The following is a 17,803-nucleotide window of genomic DNA, read 5'->3' as shown; positions in this document are numbered from 1 at the left end:
TTGTGAAGATCAAATGAGATGTTTTTTGTGAGAAAGCACTTTAGCACAGTACCTGGCACATAGCAGGCACTATAAAAATATTTAACACCTCCCCCCCCCCCCCAAATGTTTACTCCCTTTTTCCCTCCATTACTTGAATGGCTCCTAAGGAAGTTATCATTCTCCCTCTGAGGTATTTTGTTTTGTTTTTTAAAAAGGTGGTAAAGTTCTCTGTGTGAAATAACACAAAAGCAATTCAGCAGAAATATACTATCTACTCAGGCTTCAGAAAAGCCAGAAGTACCACTCTTAAGAGGAATATGTAGCATGGTACTGGTAAAAAAAAATCCTTGTGGTTAAAGGTTTGGCTATTTACTTATACACAGAAAAACCAAAACAGTAAGATTTGATAAGATGAATAAATTTTATTCTTTTCTAAGGTTTTAACTTAAAAAAGTACCTCAAATGCATATAAACATACATTAAAATCAAACAATTACAAACTCTGAAATCTAAATATAACAAAAATCATACATAGTAGACAACAAAATCCAAAATAGTTTCAATAGTTCAGAAAGTCAAATGCATAAAGATGACCTATAAACTCATCTCTAAGTATTTAAGGAACAACTCAAGTTTCTATTTTAAATTTTACGTAGGGGCTTGCTAAAGAATACATATAAAACACAACTTATAGACAATACCCTGTCATACAAGAAATTCTACAAGTCACAATGCTAATTTTTACAACCCTGGGACCTCCCTGCTTTTAAGGGGACATAATTTGATTTATTCTGATACCAAAACTTCTGGTCAAATTCACAACCAGCTCAGTGAAGATGCTGCCCACTGCCTAACATCTGTAGGGCAGTTTGGATACTTTTGAAGAGCATCCATAATTTGATTATTGTCCAAAAGCAATTTCACCAGTTGATATTCTCTCTGTGTATTTACTGATGTTCTCTCCATTGCTTTTACTAATTCTAGTTGTTGTAAATGTTCAAATGCCTAAAAGGAGAGAAATATTTCAAGTTAAACAAACAACAAATGAATTCAAAGTTAATCCTCAGACTACTGGTATTTTCTGGTTCCATGGGTAAACAATTTGTTTGACACCTTGACTCAAGAATATCCCTAGAATGAAAGAGGCTCCTTGCTAACTTGTTACTGATTTGTATCTGCACGACAAAAATCTCATTTCTTACCTCTTATCAAAGAGGAAAAAAATTACTAACCATTCATTAATATCCAATAAATTATATTTACTAACTCATTTACACAGAAATGTTTCAACAGCTAGAACTGTAGAATATAAATGTTAAAGGGATTTCAGGTATTGGCAAGTAGTTTTGTTGGTTTGAGCTTTTTTCGGTTTTTGTTGTTGTTGGGTTTTTTTTTTTTTGGGGGGGGGGGGAGAGAAAGTAGAGACTGATGGGCTACCAGGCCTGTTCTATAGTTCCTGAGAATAAGAATAATTTCATTGTGGAGGACTGGACAAGTGTCTTCCAGACAAGTTCCCCAGCTTTGCTGGGGATATGGGAGGGAACTGAAGGAACTTGGCCCTAAACCAAGAAAAGTACATGCTTATCTGCTTAAGGGAGCCACTCTCTCTCCTTCTGCTTAACTTCAACCTTCTGCCTCAAGAGTCCCAGATACCTTTCTTTGGTCTTTTGATATATTTGTTATTCTGTATAAACATCTTAGATTGCATTTCTTACAATCTGACATCCTGGAACTCACCCTTAGGTAACTCATATTTATGCTTGTTTGTTTAGAATCAGTCAATAAGCATTTAGTAAGCAGTAATATATAAGCACTATGGGACATTCCGGAGCTACAGAGCAAAAACACGCTAAATCTCTGACCTTGAGGAGTTTACAAACTATTATTGTAGGAGACAAGTGTACAAATATAAGTGTGTGTGTGTGTGTCTATAAATGTATGTCTATATATATAGCTAACTTTAAGACATTTATTATTATATCAAGGTACATATGTCAAAAAACAATATCTGAATAATAATTCTCTTCCTCAGAGAAGAGTTCAGAATGTTTTGGACACTAAGATTAACAATGTTCTCTCCCTAATGTTACTGAAGTAAGGATACGGCTTGTTTTCATAAGATGTTGGTACATTTAACTATCGAAACCTCTCTATTCTTAGAACTGCTGTTATACACGAGCATCAGAAAGGCTGGAAAAAAGTAAAGTCTACTTAATTTTTATCTTGACTTAGCAAAAACTAGAGTATTATGGTATTGAACAAATTGGTTCACTGGCTAAAAAAGGAGGCCAACACTAAAGGGTTCTATTTATACTAACTTACCTCTCCCGCTCTTCTCTCACCCCTTACACTTTAACTTAGATGGTTCTTTTGAGTAAAAACACTCTGTACAACACTGCTTTAGAGTAATGTTACTGAGATAAGGAGGTTACTAACACATTCTACTTGCTGGCCTAATCTAAAAATGGTTTTTAGTAATGACCTGAGAGCATGTGCCACCTTGAGCCCCACTGTTATATTTATAGCTTTTTTGTGTGAAACTCAGTTTACCTATAACTCCATTTTGCCTTGCTATTCTCCCAGAGATCTAGTACACTGTTGGCCCAGAGAGAGATATAACAACCCCAGAGCTTTCAACCTAAGATATCAAATCTAATACCTATATGCTCTATTTTCCATGAGTAAGAAATCTTAATTTTTAGAAAAACATTTTATGTATGATCCTGAGCGAATCAAAACTTTTCTGGGCTCCACTTCTATTAGTCTAATATGATGAAGTGGGATTAGATGATCTATAAGGTCTTTTCTGGCCCATAACAATTAATTTTCTTTCCTAAAATCATTGGCTCCTTAAATTATATGCTGGAAGGGACAAAACTGGGTCTTGGACTGGAAGTGAATGTAGAGACATGATAGTTTATTCAACAGACCTGACTTTTAAAACATCTAATTCCGTGACTGTATGGCCTATAATTAGACAGTAGAGGGCAGCATACATCCACAAAAGAAAACTAGATTTACATGACGATGCAGTATCTCCACTTTTTCTTAACTGAGAGAAAAATTCCTGTGATAATGTCATGCAAACTTTATATCTTCAATAAACCTCATGCAAAAGCTCTCAGCATATCATGAAAGAGAAAAAAAAATTGTAGAAAACTACACAAAATGAAATCTTACCTTCATAACAACAGGTTTCTCAAAATTATAAACAGAATGGGCCTTCCTTTGGATAAACTTCTGAAATTCTGTATTAAAATAAATGACATTACTGGGTATGTTTGGAATACCAAAAAACCTTGACAAGTGATCACAAAATTATCAAAATAGCTTACCGTTATAGACCATTTGAAAGTTAAAAGGTTCATCCTGATAAATGTCATTTAAATGTTTCATTGCTATAAGAAGACAGATTTCTAACACTGAAAGACCTGAAATGAGACAGAAGCAAAATGTAAGTTGTTGTTGTTCAGTTATATCTGGCTCTTTGTGATTCCATAGACCATAAGCACTCCAATATGGTTCATGGGATTGTTTTGGCAAAGACACATTAGTGGTGTTTGCCCTTTCGTTCTCCAAAATTTATGTACCACTAGTTAATATTACACATTATTAAAGTGTGTTCAGTAGTGAGACATAAGCACTATGCAATTTATTACTGGACACATTTATATACATGCATAACTAATGGATACTAGATGCAGAATTGGAAAGGACCGTTCAAGGCCATCCAGTCCAACTCACTTTCAGAGAGGAGGAAAATTAAAGTACCTGTACCAAAGTGTTTGGTTTGATCCCAGGTCTTCTTGCTCCAGATCCAGTATATTTTCCACTAACTAATGGTATAAAACTGGTTTCTATAAGAAAACCAACCTACTCAATTCTTTACAAGTATACTAAGTACAAGTAAAGAAAAGCTTAAAATGGCTTTCATAAAAGAAGCCTTCAATGTGACTTCATATAAACCATTAAGTTTATAATCTGAAATATTTCATATCACAAGCACAAGAAAGGGAGCTATCTTACCATGTACAATATTTGCTTTAGAGTCCATACTACACAAATGGTTTGCCTCTACCAGGTCTGTTGGAATAATAAATGGGCGAGATGGCGTTATGTGACTTAAAGCAAGCATCTAAGAAAAAAAATGGGAATTAGAAAAAACAAATTACTTAGTGTGGGAACTTTGGTGATAATAATAAGCACCAATTCATATTTTTTTGAGCCTTGGTCCTGGTGAAAGATTAAAAATGACTGGCAACTCTTTTTATTAAAAAAAAAAAGTGACTAAAAAAGTTGCTTAGGAAGTTGAATTACATAGATATTTTTCTAAAACACAAGAAAGAGAAGATAGCAAAGCAAAGATTTTGTTTCTAAATTTAAAATTCCCTCACAGTAATTGGAAGTCATATTTATGGATTCTCTGCTATGAGTTTTATGCATGAAGAACTCATTCATTTATTTGATAAGTGTTTACTGAATATCCATGTAAAGGTGCTATGCTGCAGGAGTCATGAAGACTAAAAATAAAATAGTTCCTGCCCTTACTTAAAATCTATTAGTGAAGATAAGCTACACGAAAACTATAAATCAAAACAGAATGTGATAAAATTTCACCAAAGTTTCTGAGTGCTACAAGAGTTCATGAGTCAAGTTAATACTTTTTTGTTTGAATGGCTTGATTTTTGGTTGACTGATAGCCTTCCCCTCAGTCTCCCATCATTTCCCCCATCCCCTTTCCTTTTCAACAGTACCCTCACAATCAGTCCCTACTATTGGTTCTTTTTTTTGTTGTTTAAAAACACATCGATCTCCTCTATCCTTAAAAAAACAAACCAAACTTGGTTACTGCCAAGCTACTGCCCTGTATCTCTCTTCCCCTTTTTCAGCCACATTCCGTCCCATCTCTACTTCCTCTCTTTTCACTTTCTTCTTCAAACTCTTGCAATAGGGCTTTTGACTTCATCACTCAACTGAAATTGCTCTCTCTAAACTGACAAAATTAATGTAGCCTTTCCTCAATTTTCTTTCTTTCTTTTTTTAACCTCTCTGTAGTATGTGACACCTGGACCTCTATCTGAATTCTCTTTCTTCTTTGGGTTTCTATGTCAATATTCTCCCAATTCTCTTATCTGTATGACAACTCCTCGGTCATCTTTGCTGGATCACCCACATCCCACCTCAGTGTGGGGTAAAATACCCCAAAGCTCTGTCTTGAACCCTCTTTTCTTCTCCCTCTACATTACTTGACATCATCAATCCCCTTGAGTTAAATGAATCATCTCTATGGTGACTCCCAGATCTAAATATATACAGTCCTTGTCTCCTTTCTGAGTTTCATGTCATTTTGCACATTTTGAACACAGGCACCTAAATCTGTAACTCAGATTCAAAAATCCAAATCAGAACTTATTATCTGTCTCCAAAATCTCACCCTCCTTCCAAACAACTATTTGTTGAAGACAACCATCTTCCTCACTTCAGTCCTCCCCACCCCCAAAGCTATCCATGTGATTTCCCCAAAGCACATGTGAATCCTGTTGGGAAGTGCTCATAACTTAGCCCCAGACTACCCCTCCAGAAGTCTTTTACATTACCCTCCTTCACAGGGATGAAACCTGCTTCTCTTCCACATCAATGCCTATTGCAAGCCCTTCACCTGGAACATACTTTGGATCTGTGTTGCCTCAAAGACAAGGAGTGTTTTATTTTTGTCTTTGTTATCTCTACCACCTAGCACTGTCTTGGACACAGCAGGAACTTAATAAATGTTTTATTGGTAATAAGAGATCTATTATTTCTCTATATCCTTGCATCAGATAACTTGACTATCAATTCCCAATACCCCAACCATATTGCCTATAGCAAAAGCCTCCTCTCTTGTATATACTTGGCACTGTTCAACTGTTTTGCCTATCTTTTTTTTTCCTTTAGCACTATTTCCACTTTAAGTAGCACCTTTAAGATTTTGATATTAAGAATCCAAATGTGGGCGATAAAGCTGTGCATACCCTTTGACCCAGCAATCCCACTTTTAGGTCTTTTGCCCAAAGAAATCATGGAAGGGGGAAAGGGACCCACATGTACAAAAATATTTATAGCTGCTCTTTACGTGGTAGCAAGGAATTGGAAGTTGAGGGGGTGCCCATCAATTGGGGAATGGCTGGACAAGTTGTGGTATATGAATACAATGGAATACTATTGTGCTGTAAGAAATGATGAGCAGGAAGAGTTCAGAGAAACCTGGAGGGTCTTACATGAGCTGATGATGAGTGAGATGAGCAGAACCAGAAGAACATTGTACACAGTATCATCAACATTGAGTGTTGACCTACTGTGATGGACTATATTCTTCTCACCAATGCAATGGTACAGAAGAGTTCCAGGGAACTCATGATAGAAGAGGATCTCCAAATCCAAGAAAAAAAAAAAGAAAGAAAGAACTGTGGAGTATAGATGCTGATTGAACCATATTATTTCTTTTGTTTTAGATGCTGTTGGTTTTTTTTTTCTTTCTATTTTGAGGTTTTGCATCACTGCTCTGATTCTTTCTCTTGTAACAGGATTAATGCAGAAATAGGATTAATGTTATTATGTGTATATATATGTGTGTGTGTATATCTATATATATATATGTATATGTATAGAGATATATAGATATAACCTATATCAGATTACCTGCTGTCTAGGGGAGGGGGGAGGGAGGGGTGGGAGGGAGAAAAATCTGAAATTGTAAAGCATGTATAAACAAAAGTTGAGAACTATCTTTACATGTAATGGAAAAAATAAAATACCTCATACATTAAAAAAAAAAAAAAAGAATCCAAATGTGATAACTTAGTTGGCCTTGATAACAGAACAATATTTTTAAAAATCTTTCCACATTTTTTCTCTTTTTTATCATACCCTTTTCCTTTTTCTCTCATGGAATTAAATGCCCGTGGTATGACTTTGTGTAGGTGGGTCTCTCACCAAGCCTTTTAATACTTCATCCTCCACTGCGTCACAATGTTTTATAAGAAAATATTGTTCATAACTTTTTACTGTCTTTCTTTGTAAGGGCTTAAGATATGTTACGAAGTTCATTTTCTAAATCTGTATTGCACTCACAGTTGTTCTCTCTTTGATTTGTTAGAGATCAAGTGTTTACTGGTCTATCTTTTCTTTATGGTAAAATCTTTACACTTACAACATATTATGGAAAGTTAATCATTTGTACTGATGTCCAAATTTTCATCGATATCTATTTTCTTTCAACATCTCATCTAAATAGGTTAGTTTGAAGTTGTTTTGAATAGTAGGCCATACATCTTTTTCTCATTTTAAAATTTCATTGAGCTTTATATTAATTTTGATCTTTGCTGTAACAAGCTGATATTCTCAATTTAATATTAGTTTGTTTGCTAACAAAAATCCATTCCATTTTGGGGCATTTTATGCTTGCCATATCCAGTGCCTCCAAATTCTTTTCTTGAAGAAAATATTAATGACATATTGGCAAGTCTATAAGCCACTGGCCTCTCAAACAATGTTTTCCTGAACCATACTTGCCAATAAATGTTTCACTTTTTCAACATATTATTCTCAAAATATAGGCTCATTTCATTTTGAGACTGAGTTTTCAGAGCATTAGTTTTCCTTTTCATCCTTGACAACAGATTTTTATATATAACCTGACATTATTTTCATGGTGGCCTTCTTATAAATGCTCAGGATAAGGACTAAGAATAAATTCCTGGGGGGGGGAGGGGGGGGGGACACGGGACACCTATATCAAGAGGTGGAAGAAAGGGAAGACAATGAAAGAGAGGCAACAAATATAAAGAATGAGTAAAGTTTAACCTAAGAAAGGAGAAAAGATACTTCTTTCTGAGACAGGAAGTATAGTATGGGTGAAGATTAACATTCCAAGATGGAGAGGTACCAATCCAAGCAAGTTAGGAAAAAAACAGAAGTGTATTTGGCAACAGAATACTTTTATTATCTATTCATGTTGCTTAGAATAACCACCATAAATAAAATATCTAGATGTAGCCCAGAGGAACTGTCAAATAGCTTCAGTAGAGTTCTATCCTTGCATGAGTAGGAGTGAAAGAAATATAAGGGAGTGACCTTGTAAAAACAGAAAGTTCCTGTGTGGTCTCAGCAACAGTGGCTACTTCTTATGTCTCAAAACAAATTATAATGTTCATTTTCTTTACTTATTCTCCCAATATTTTAATGCAGGTGAAATCAAGTTACAAAGATAGCCAAGGCGAGACTCAAGAAAGAAAAGGTAGAAGAGAAATGGATCTGAAAACTAATCAATGTGGGTATTCCCTCCAACAATATGATCAAAACTCATGCATGTCAACAATGGAAAGAAATAAAAAAGGGAGGCAAATTTCACTTCGATATAAAGAAAATGTTACCAATTTGGAGTGACTTATCAAATACTGGAGGTCACCAAGTGGTCATTTATCAGGCTATTATATACAGGAGTCATGATCCCATTCAATTCTGAAGACTCAATGAGCTGACTTTGCATATACAACAATGTTCTTCCTCATTTAACCATAACTTTTCTTCCTATGGGTATCTTAAAAGGTTCTGCAAAGAAACAAGGGTTCCCTGATTTGCTTTGCCATACTGGGATATATCTATAACACCAGAAAGCCCTACTTGTTCTTACTGATTTTTATTTAGCAGCTTGTCAGTGTAGGTGTCTCACACATTACAATTTCCACTTGTCTGAATGCTTGTCTAAAAAGGTCCCCACGTGAGCCTTCACATCATAACCTTAATTTACTATGCTGTGCCAACTGTTGTATCTTAATGCATGATAGTTATTTATAAGTATTTACTGAATGCCAAATATTAATCCTTTCAAACTTTACATACCTACTATGTGCCACGTACTGGGGCTAGATACAAATAAACCATTTCAGACCTCAAGGAGCTTACATTCAAGATAACATGTATATATGTAATGAAAGGTTGTGTCTCTTGTTTTTTGGAGGGACAGGGGAAAGGGAAATAGTAATTGGGAGGGATTGGACAGGAAAGATCTCATGTCTTGAATCATGAATTAATGCTTGATGGAAGCTCAGAGAATATTTAATCCAACCCCCTTCATTTAAAAGAAAGGTACTGAAGCCCACAGAAGGTGACTTGCTCAGGGTAACAGGGAGTTAACAGCCTGTGGAGAAAGATGGAATGGACAGGGTAAGGACAACGAGGAAGAAAATTTGGCTGAACCTGAGTGTAAGAAGAGAATAATGTAAAATAAGGAGAGAAAGGAAGGTTGAAACAGGTTTTAACTGCCATACAGAGGCATCTGTATTTTACCCCAAAAGTTTCTTAAGCACAGAAGTGACATGATCAGACCTGAATGGACTGCAAAAGAGAGGCTAGAGTCAGGGAGATCAATTAGGAGACTTATAGTCCTGGTAAGAAATGATGGGGGCTTGAATTAACAGGGTAGCTCTCTTAAGTAGAGAAAAGATATACTATTGATATGAATTGGCAATTAATTATACATGGTGATGATGGACCGGGGAGAACTGAGAATTAACTTCCACCTGGGCCTCAAAAGAATTAAAAAATTTAAGGAGGGGGGTGGGTTGAGGGAAATAGGAGTTCTGTTTTAAGCTTATTGAAATGGAGATACCTATAAGGCATACAAGTGGAGATGTCCAAAAGATATTAGTTGATCTGGGATTAGAGCTCAAAATAAAACCAGCACAGAGATGGCAATCAAATCCACATAAGCCAAGGAAAACACCAAATTAAAGCGTGTAGAAAGAGAAAAGAAGGAACTCAGAACAAAGCCTTGGGGTAGCTCACCCTTTAATTGGGGTATATGTGTATATTACAGATGAAGCAGCAAAAGAGACTTAAGAAGCAATCAGACAAACAAGAAAAAGCAGTGGCACAAAAAAATCCAAGAAGAAAACATTCAGAAGGATAGTCAATAGTGTGGAAAAAAGGTCAAGAAGGCTGAAGATTGAAAAAATACCAATGCATTTGGGAAAAACCCAGAGCTCATAAATTAAATCACAGATGTCAATCTTGCTGGTTGATACACATTAAAATATGACTGGGAAATGTTTAACAGAATAAATGAAAAGATAATATAACAGAGATACTGTTAATTTGTGGGGGTTTGTAAGTCAATATGCAGTGAATTCCTTTCTATTTGAGTTTGATTCCAATGCTTAAAACTATACAATAATTCCTATAGGACTAGGAAGCCTGGCTCTTCTGTCACTCTTTTAAACTTGTTACCTTCTTCCTATCAAGTTGTCCAAAGTGAACATAAAACAAAATTTAACAAAACCAAACCAAACCTTGAGGATTTTAGAGCTGAAGGGTCCTTTAGTAGAGCCAAGGTCAAATGACTTACCAAAGATCAAATGGGCATTAATGAACATATCCAAGATTCTGGCTGAGTTATTCTGACTTCAAACTTGATGCTCTCTAATACTCAAAACAGGATACTACACTTGTAAAAGCTGTCCTAAACTTAAGGGAGAATTAAAAAGTGTTTTCTTGTATGTAATTCAAAGTAGTGGTATAACTAAATCTAAAACAACTAGTAGCAAATGAGAGACTCGTCAATATTAAAACACAAATGTGGATGGGGAATTAAACATCTATAATTTCTATATAGTAACATGAAAGTGTAGCTATATGAAGTAGTTATTTAAGGCAGCAGATCATTAGCAAACTCTTTAAATGTCTTGGGTTCCTGGATCCTGATTTGGAAGCTCAAGATTAATAAGTAAAAGATGAAGCTGTTCTGGAATCCCGATTTCCAAAGCTCCAATACAGTATACTAATGCAGGGCTACTTAAACTTTTCCCACTTGCAACCCATTTTTGTCCAAGAAATTTTCATGCAATGCCAGGTATATAGGTATATAAAATAGGTATACATAACCTTTTGCTGTTGCCAATTTTTTTCACGACCCCCATATTCAGTTACAAGACCCCATAGGGAGTTGTAACTCAGAGTTTAAGAAGCTTTGCACTAATTTCTAGACCAACGTTTCTAAATAACTTTTTGCTAAATCTGAATTACTCCATGAAAATATTGTTAGTTGTAAACACAAAAATTAATTCAACCTCCACCGTGGTTACAGAAGCAGGTTACAGACTAGTCTTTAACTACAGTTAAGGACAAGAAAAAGATCTGGGTGGATACAATGTAAAAGTCAAGTTCACTTATATTACCAAAGTTATAGTTCATAGTTATATGACTCTATCCTAAAACCTAAGTTAAATAAGTACAATTACTCACATTTTGTGGTTGATCTATTAAAGACACTTAGATAAATAATCTTAACTCTTTTTGCTTCCCATCACTGAATATAAAGAGGGATTATGACGGTGGGGAATAAAGCGACATATTTAACAGAGTAACCATGTATACTGATTCACATACAAGCTATCAGTGCATGTAGTTGTCCCCATGGTATCTTAACAGGGTACTCTGATCATGCCATTCCAGTATAAAATGATGAACAAGAAAGCAAGAGGAAGAATCTTTAACTACAACATGGTGCTGGAGGTCAGATGGTGGAGCAGTAAAGTGGCTGGATCAGAGTATATTTGAAAGAGAAAGTTACACTTTCATCAGATTAATTGGGACTCAAATCTAATGGCCTCTTCTTTATCCTCATGCTACCTGACTTCTCTACAGCTTTTGAAATTGCTGACCCCGCCCTCTCAACTAATGACAATCTCTCCTCCTTCGGTGTTCTGTACATTGGTCTGTTCTTCTGCCCTCTCCTACTCAATCTAATCTGCTAATTCATGATCCAGGGCACTTGGTTCTAAATTGTAGCTGCACCCCAAGGTTTGGTCCTAAACTCTCATCTCTTTCTTTCCATACTTTCTGACCTGGTAATCAAATAAGCTTTGATGGCTTCTATTATCATCTCAAGGCAGATGATATCAAGTTCTAGATATCCAAGTCTCAAGTCATCCAGACTCTCTTCTGAGATTCAATTTTATATCACCCACTGTCTGTTAGACAACACTACCTGAATAACCAGTAGCCATCTCTAATTAAACATATTCAGAACAGAGCTCTAATGTTATACTTATTCTTAACCACTTCTCACAACTGAACTTTGCTATTACTGTTGAGAGAACTGTATTTTTAGTCACCCAAATTTGCAACTTTGGTCTCATCCTCTTCTCCTTAGTGTCACCCCATATAAATCAGATACCAATCTTGTTGCTTCTTTCAAAAAACATCCCCTCTTCCATTTTCACAGTTCAGGATCTTGTCATCTCTTGCCTGACCTAGTCAGTGATTCAACAACCATTTATTAGGTGCCTACTATGTGCCAGGCATTATTACTAAGCCTCTGGGATAAAAGTACAACAAAGGAAAAATACAAATTTCCAAGGAGCTCATATTCTAAAGAGGGAGACATACAAACACACACATGTATATATGTGGAACAAATAGAAATAAATCTAAAATTATATAAAAATTAAAACAATGTAGTTTGAGAGAAGGAACAGTTGAACAATGAGGGAAAGGAGACTTCATGCAAAAGACGGTGCATGGGTTCTTCTCTAAAGAGAAGGATTTGATGTGGTAGAAGTGGGGAGGTTCCAGATGTATAGGACAGCCAGCCCAAGCACAGAGATGGGACATGGAGTGTGGTGCATGAGGAACAGATAAAAAGGTGAATATGGCAGGATCACAAGCAGCAGGAAGCAAGAAAGCTGGGATGGAGCCAGACCAAAAAAACAAATACAAGGTTATATTTCATTCTAGAGGCAACAAGAAGCCACTGAAACTTAGTAAGGAGGGGAGTTTCATGGACAGATATTTGCTTAAGGAAAATTATTTTGTCAACAGTGTACAAACTGCTGTAGATTGAACAGAGTAGTGAGAGACTTGAAGCAAGAAAAAATTAGAATACTATTGTAATAATCTAGGGAAGTGGTGAAGAGGGACTAAACTAAGAATGAAGGCAGAAATGACATGACAAGATGTGGCAACCGAATGGATAAATATGGTGAGAATAAGGAGTCATAGATGACATCAAGATTAAGAAACTGGGTGACCAGAATGATGGTACTGCCTTAAAAGAAAAGGGAAGTCTGGAAGAGGAGAGGGTTTGAAGGAGTTCAGTACTGGACATGTCAACATTGAGATGTCTCTAATAAAGAGACATTTCCATGCCTTTACACTTGATAACTCACATGCTTGAAATATACTCTCTCTGAATATCCACTTCTGTGAGTCCATGGTTTCCTTCAAGACTCAGGTCATGTGTCACCTTGTACAAGCTTTCTTCCCAGTTCTCCATTCTCATTCTCATCTGCTAATGTTTTTTCTCATAATCATAGTTTATTGATTTTGTTGTATGTATTGTCTCCTGCATTAGAATGTAAGCTCCTTGAGAAGGGACTGTCTTGCTTTTGTCTTTTTATCTCTATTGCTTAGCATAACATCTGGTACAAAATAATTGTTTTAATTAATTTAATTTAATTAATAAATGCTTGTCGATCAACCCAAACACTTTTCTCCTTACTAGGTCTACAACCATTCTCTTTCTTCAACCCTTTCAAGAATTAATAAATCCAAATAAATAAACTTTTGGTTTTTCTCAGTGTTGTTCATTTTGATTTCATAATAAACAGAAGCCATATCTCTTTTTATGATTAATTTTGTCTAGCATCTAGATAAGTATTCAAAGCATCTGAACATTAAATATTCTTGATGATTAAAGAATAGATGGCATTATAAAAATCTGATTATGAAACTAAAACATTTATTTTTGGCTAGTTAATGAACAATGATGTTATGAGGATGATGGTAAAAAAAAAATGAGGGCATGGAACCAAAATAGCAGAGAAAAGTCAGGAAGTTGCACAAGCTCTCCCCAATTTCCTTCAAAACAACTTTAAATCATGCCTCAAAATGAATTCTGGAGCAATGAACCCACAAATGGATGGGGTAAAATAATCTAATAATCTAAGATAACTTAGATGGATTGCAAGAAAGGTCTGTCTCACTTGGGTAAAAGGAGACTGTAGCCCAGCTTAGGCACTGTCTGGGCAAGCCAGTGGAAGACCCCTAGCCCCAGAACAGATCAGCAACTAAAGCCCTGCAGTCCAGCCAGGTTTAATGCCTCCAAACCCAATACAGCAGGCTAGTAGTCAGGCCTGGAGACCCCAGCCCAGTTACAAAGGGCTAGCCCCAGAAGCTCCCTCTCAGAAAGCCAGTGATCAGATCCCTGTCCTCCCCACCACTGCCCTCCAGTACAAGTGCCTACTACTTTAAAAGTCATGAAATAGCCTGGAAAATAAGCAACACAATCACAAATAAAAAGAGTCCTGATCATAGAAAGCTACTATGGCGACTGGGAAAATCAAAATGCAAACCCAGAAAAGGAGAACAATGTAGAACCTTGTACATGCAAAGCCTCAAAGAGAAATATGAATTGGTCTCAGGTCCAAAAAATCCTCCTGTAAAAGATTTAAAGGGATTTAAAAAATTAAATGAGGTAGAAGAAAAATGAGTTACTCAAGAGAATCATGAAAAAAGCTTAGAAAAAGAATTGGTCAACTGGAAAAGAAGAGACAAAAATCCACTGAAGAAAATTCCTTAAAAAGTAGAACTGGCCAGATAGAAAAGGAGGCACAAAAGTTAACTGAAGGAAATAATTCCTTAAAAATTAGAATTGAGCAAGTAGCAGCTAATGACTTTGAGATATCATGAATCAATCAAACAAAATTAAAAGAATGAAAAAATAAAAGAAAATGTAAAACACCTCACTGGAAAAAGAACTGATCTAGAAAGACAATTTAGAATTATTGGAATACCTGAAAGCCAGGATCAAAAAGAGAGGCTGGACAGCATCTTTCAAGAAATTATCACGGAAAACTGCCCTAATATTCTAGAATGAGAGAGTAAAATTGTGAATGAAAGAATCCACTGATCAACTAACTCCTGAAAGAGATCCCAAAATGAAAACTCCTAGAAATATTACAGTCAAATTCCAGAACTCTCAGGTCCAGGAGAAAAAATTAGAAATAGCCAGAAACAATCAATTCAAATATTAAGGATTTAGCATCTTCTACATTTAATAATCAAAGGGCTTGACATTCTGGAAGGCAAAGGGGCCTGGATTATGACCAAGAATCAACTACCCAGCAAAACTGGGCATAATATTTCAGGAGAAAAAAAATGACATTAAAGGAAATAGGGGATTTTCAAACACTTCTCATGAAAAGATAAGAGCTAAAGAAAAAATTTCATTTTCAAATTTAAGACTCAAAAAGGTAAATGGGAAAGAAAAAAAATGATTAAATTATACAGTAAGGTTATACTATTTACAACCGACATATGAAGATGATTCTTGTAATTCTTAAGAACTGTATCTTTATTAGGGCAGTAAGTAGGAATATATATAGGTTGAGAGTGTGAGTATAAGTTGACTTTGATGGGATGATATGAAATAAATTAATGAGTAAGAAGGAGGACTGTACTGGGAGAAGAGGGAAGGGAAAGATAATATGAAGAGGTGTGCAATGTCATCTATTACAGTGAAACAGAAAAGGCTGGGGTGTTTGTGTAGGGGGGGTGAGCATTGCTTGAATCTTACTCTTATAGGATTTGGCTCAAAGATGGAATAACAAACACACTTAGTTGGCTATAGAAATCTATCTTACCTATAGGGAAGGAGGAGGGGAGGGGATAAGACAAAATAGGGGGTAGGGGAGAGTGAACAGAAGGGAAGGCAGATTTAAGGAGGAGATGGTCAGAAGCAAAACAGTGGTGAGGAGGGAACAGGGTAAAAGGAGAGAAAAATAGAAACAGGGAAAATAGGATGGAGGGAAATACAAAGCTAGTAATCATAACTATGAATGTGAATGGGATGGACTCTCCCATAAGACAAACAAGGATAGCAGAGTGGATTAAAAAGCAGAATCCTTCAATATGTTGCTTAAAAAACACATCTGAAGCAGAGACACAAGAAGCAAAGGCAGAATCTATTAAGCTTCAACTGAAGTTGAAAAAAAAATCCAACAAAAAATGGGGGTAGCAATGATCTCAGACAAAGCAAAACCAAAAACAGATCCAATTAAAAGAGACAAGGAAACTACATTTTGCTAAAAGGTACCATATACAATGAAATGATAACAATACTAAACACATATGCACCAAATGGCACAGCATTCAAATTTCTAAAGAAGTTAAATAAATTACAGGAGGAAACAGACAGTAAAACTTTACTAGTGAGGGACCTCAACTTTTCCCTCTCAGAAACAGATAAAATTAACCACAAAATAAACAAGAAAGAAGTTAAGGAGGTGAATAAAATTTTAGAAAAGTTAAGATGACAGACCAGTGAGAAAACTGAATGGGAATAGAAAGGAATATACTTTTTTCTCAGTGGTGCATAGCAACTACACAAAAAGTGACGCTATATTAAGGCATAAAAATTCATAATCAAATGTAGAACAGCACAAATTTTAAATGCATCTTTTTCAGATCATAATGTAATAAAAATTACATTTAATAAAGGGCCATGAGAAGACATAAAAATGAATTGGAAACGAAGTAATCTAATACTAAAGAATAAGTGGGTCAAACAAATCATAGAAACAATTGATAATTTCATCAAGGATAAAGGACAATAGTAAGACAACATACCAAAATTTATGGGATGCAGACAAAACAGTACTTAGGGAAAAATGTATATCTCTAAATGCTTACACATCAATAAAACAGAGAAAGAGAATACCACTACTAGGTTTGTATCTGAAAGACATCATTAAAAAAAGGGAAAAGGATTCACATATATATTTATGACAGTTCTTGTAGTAGCGAACTGCAAATTATGGGGACACCCATCAATTGGAGAACAGTTGAACAAGTTAAGGTATATGCATATAATGAATACTACTGTGCTATAAGAAATAATGAACAAGTGGATTTCAGAAAAAAGCTAAGAAAGACTTATATAATTCATGCTGAAGAGAAATGAACAGAACCAGAACAATGTACATAGCAACAGAAACATTGTATGATGATCAAATATGATTGATTGATCCAAGACAATTCCAAAAGACTCATGATGGAAAAGGCTATTCACATCCAGAGAAAGAATTGTGGAGTCTGAATGCAGATGGAGGGAAACAGTTTGGCGAGCCAAACCCATCCACCCACCCCTAGCTTGGCCATGAACCAGCTTATCTGGTGGACTTTTTTTTTAACCCTCCCCCACTGCCTCATTTAACTAACCTCCCTTGCTTTAAACGTTTCTAAAAGTCTTGCTTTTATTTTTTGTTAATTTTTTTGTTTTTTCTTTCTTGTAGTTTTTCTCTTTTGTTCTGAATTTCTTTCGTAACATGACTAATGTGGCAATATGTTTACCATGATTATACATGTATAACCTGTATCAGATTGCTTACTGGCTTTGGGAGGGGGAAGAGGAGGGAGGGAAAGAGAAAAATTTGCAACTAAACATCTTATAAAAAATGAATGTTGAAAACTATCTTTACATGTAATTTGGAAAAAAAGAATATTAAGTGGGGGGAAAAGAAATGATAAGCAGGTGGATTTCAGAAAAACCTGGAAGGTATATTCTAATATTATCAAGTAAAGTGTATTATAGAGAAAGCTCAAAGCTTCCATCTTTTAAGTAATAAGGTAGCAAATATTCAAGAACAAGATATTATAATTTAACAATTTAAAAAAAATTGAAATGGAAGAGAAATTTAAGTCAATAAATTATTTGCTGTTCAAACATAATCCCTCCATGTTTCTAGTCTTAACACAGAGTAGACAGAGTGCTAGACCTGGAGCC

At 35.4% G+C, this 17,803-nt stretch overlaps 1 protein-coding gene across 5 annotated transcripts in view; it reads right to left on the bottom strand.

Moving 5' to 3' along the window:
* Positions 1-409: 409 nt before the first annotated feature.
* ORC4 (origin recognition complex subunit 4) overlaps positions 410-17,803 on the bottom strand; it is an 83,830-nt gene continuing 66,436 nt past the window's right edge. For 3 of the 5 annotated variants that reach the window (XM_043994841.1, XM_043994844.1, XM_043994843.1), the window contains 4 exons: positions 4,009-4,117; positions 3,318-3,413; positions 3,163-3,230; positions 411-987 (listed from right to left, as the gene is read on the bottom strand). In XM_043994841.1, coding sequence (XP_043850776.1) covers positions 799-987; positions 3,163-3,230; positions 3,318-3,413; positions 4,009-4,117 — 462 coding nt within the window. In that variant the 3' untranslated portion in view covers positions 411-798. Of the gene's footprint in view, positions 988-3,162; positions 3,231-3,317; positions 3,414-4,008; positions 4,118-17,803 lie in introns of all 5 variants that reach the window. The other 2 variants (XM_043994842.1, XM_043994845.1) reach the window with 1 other exon arrangement.

The sequence above is a fragment of the Dromiciops gliroides genome, chromosome 3 (genome assembly GCF_019393635.1).
Source record: "Dromiciops gliroides isolate mDroGli1 chromosome 3, mDroGli1.pri, whole genome shotgun sequence".
In the NCBI taxonomy this organism is placed as follows: Eukaryota; Metazoa; Chordata; class Mammalia; order Microbiotheria; family Microbiotheriidae; genus Dromiciops; species Dromiciops gliroides.
Note: the sequence above shows the minus strand (reverse complement) of the source record. Positions and strands in the feature narration are given on the sequence as shown.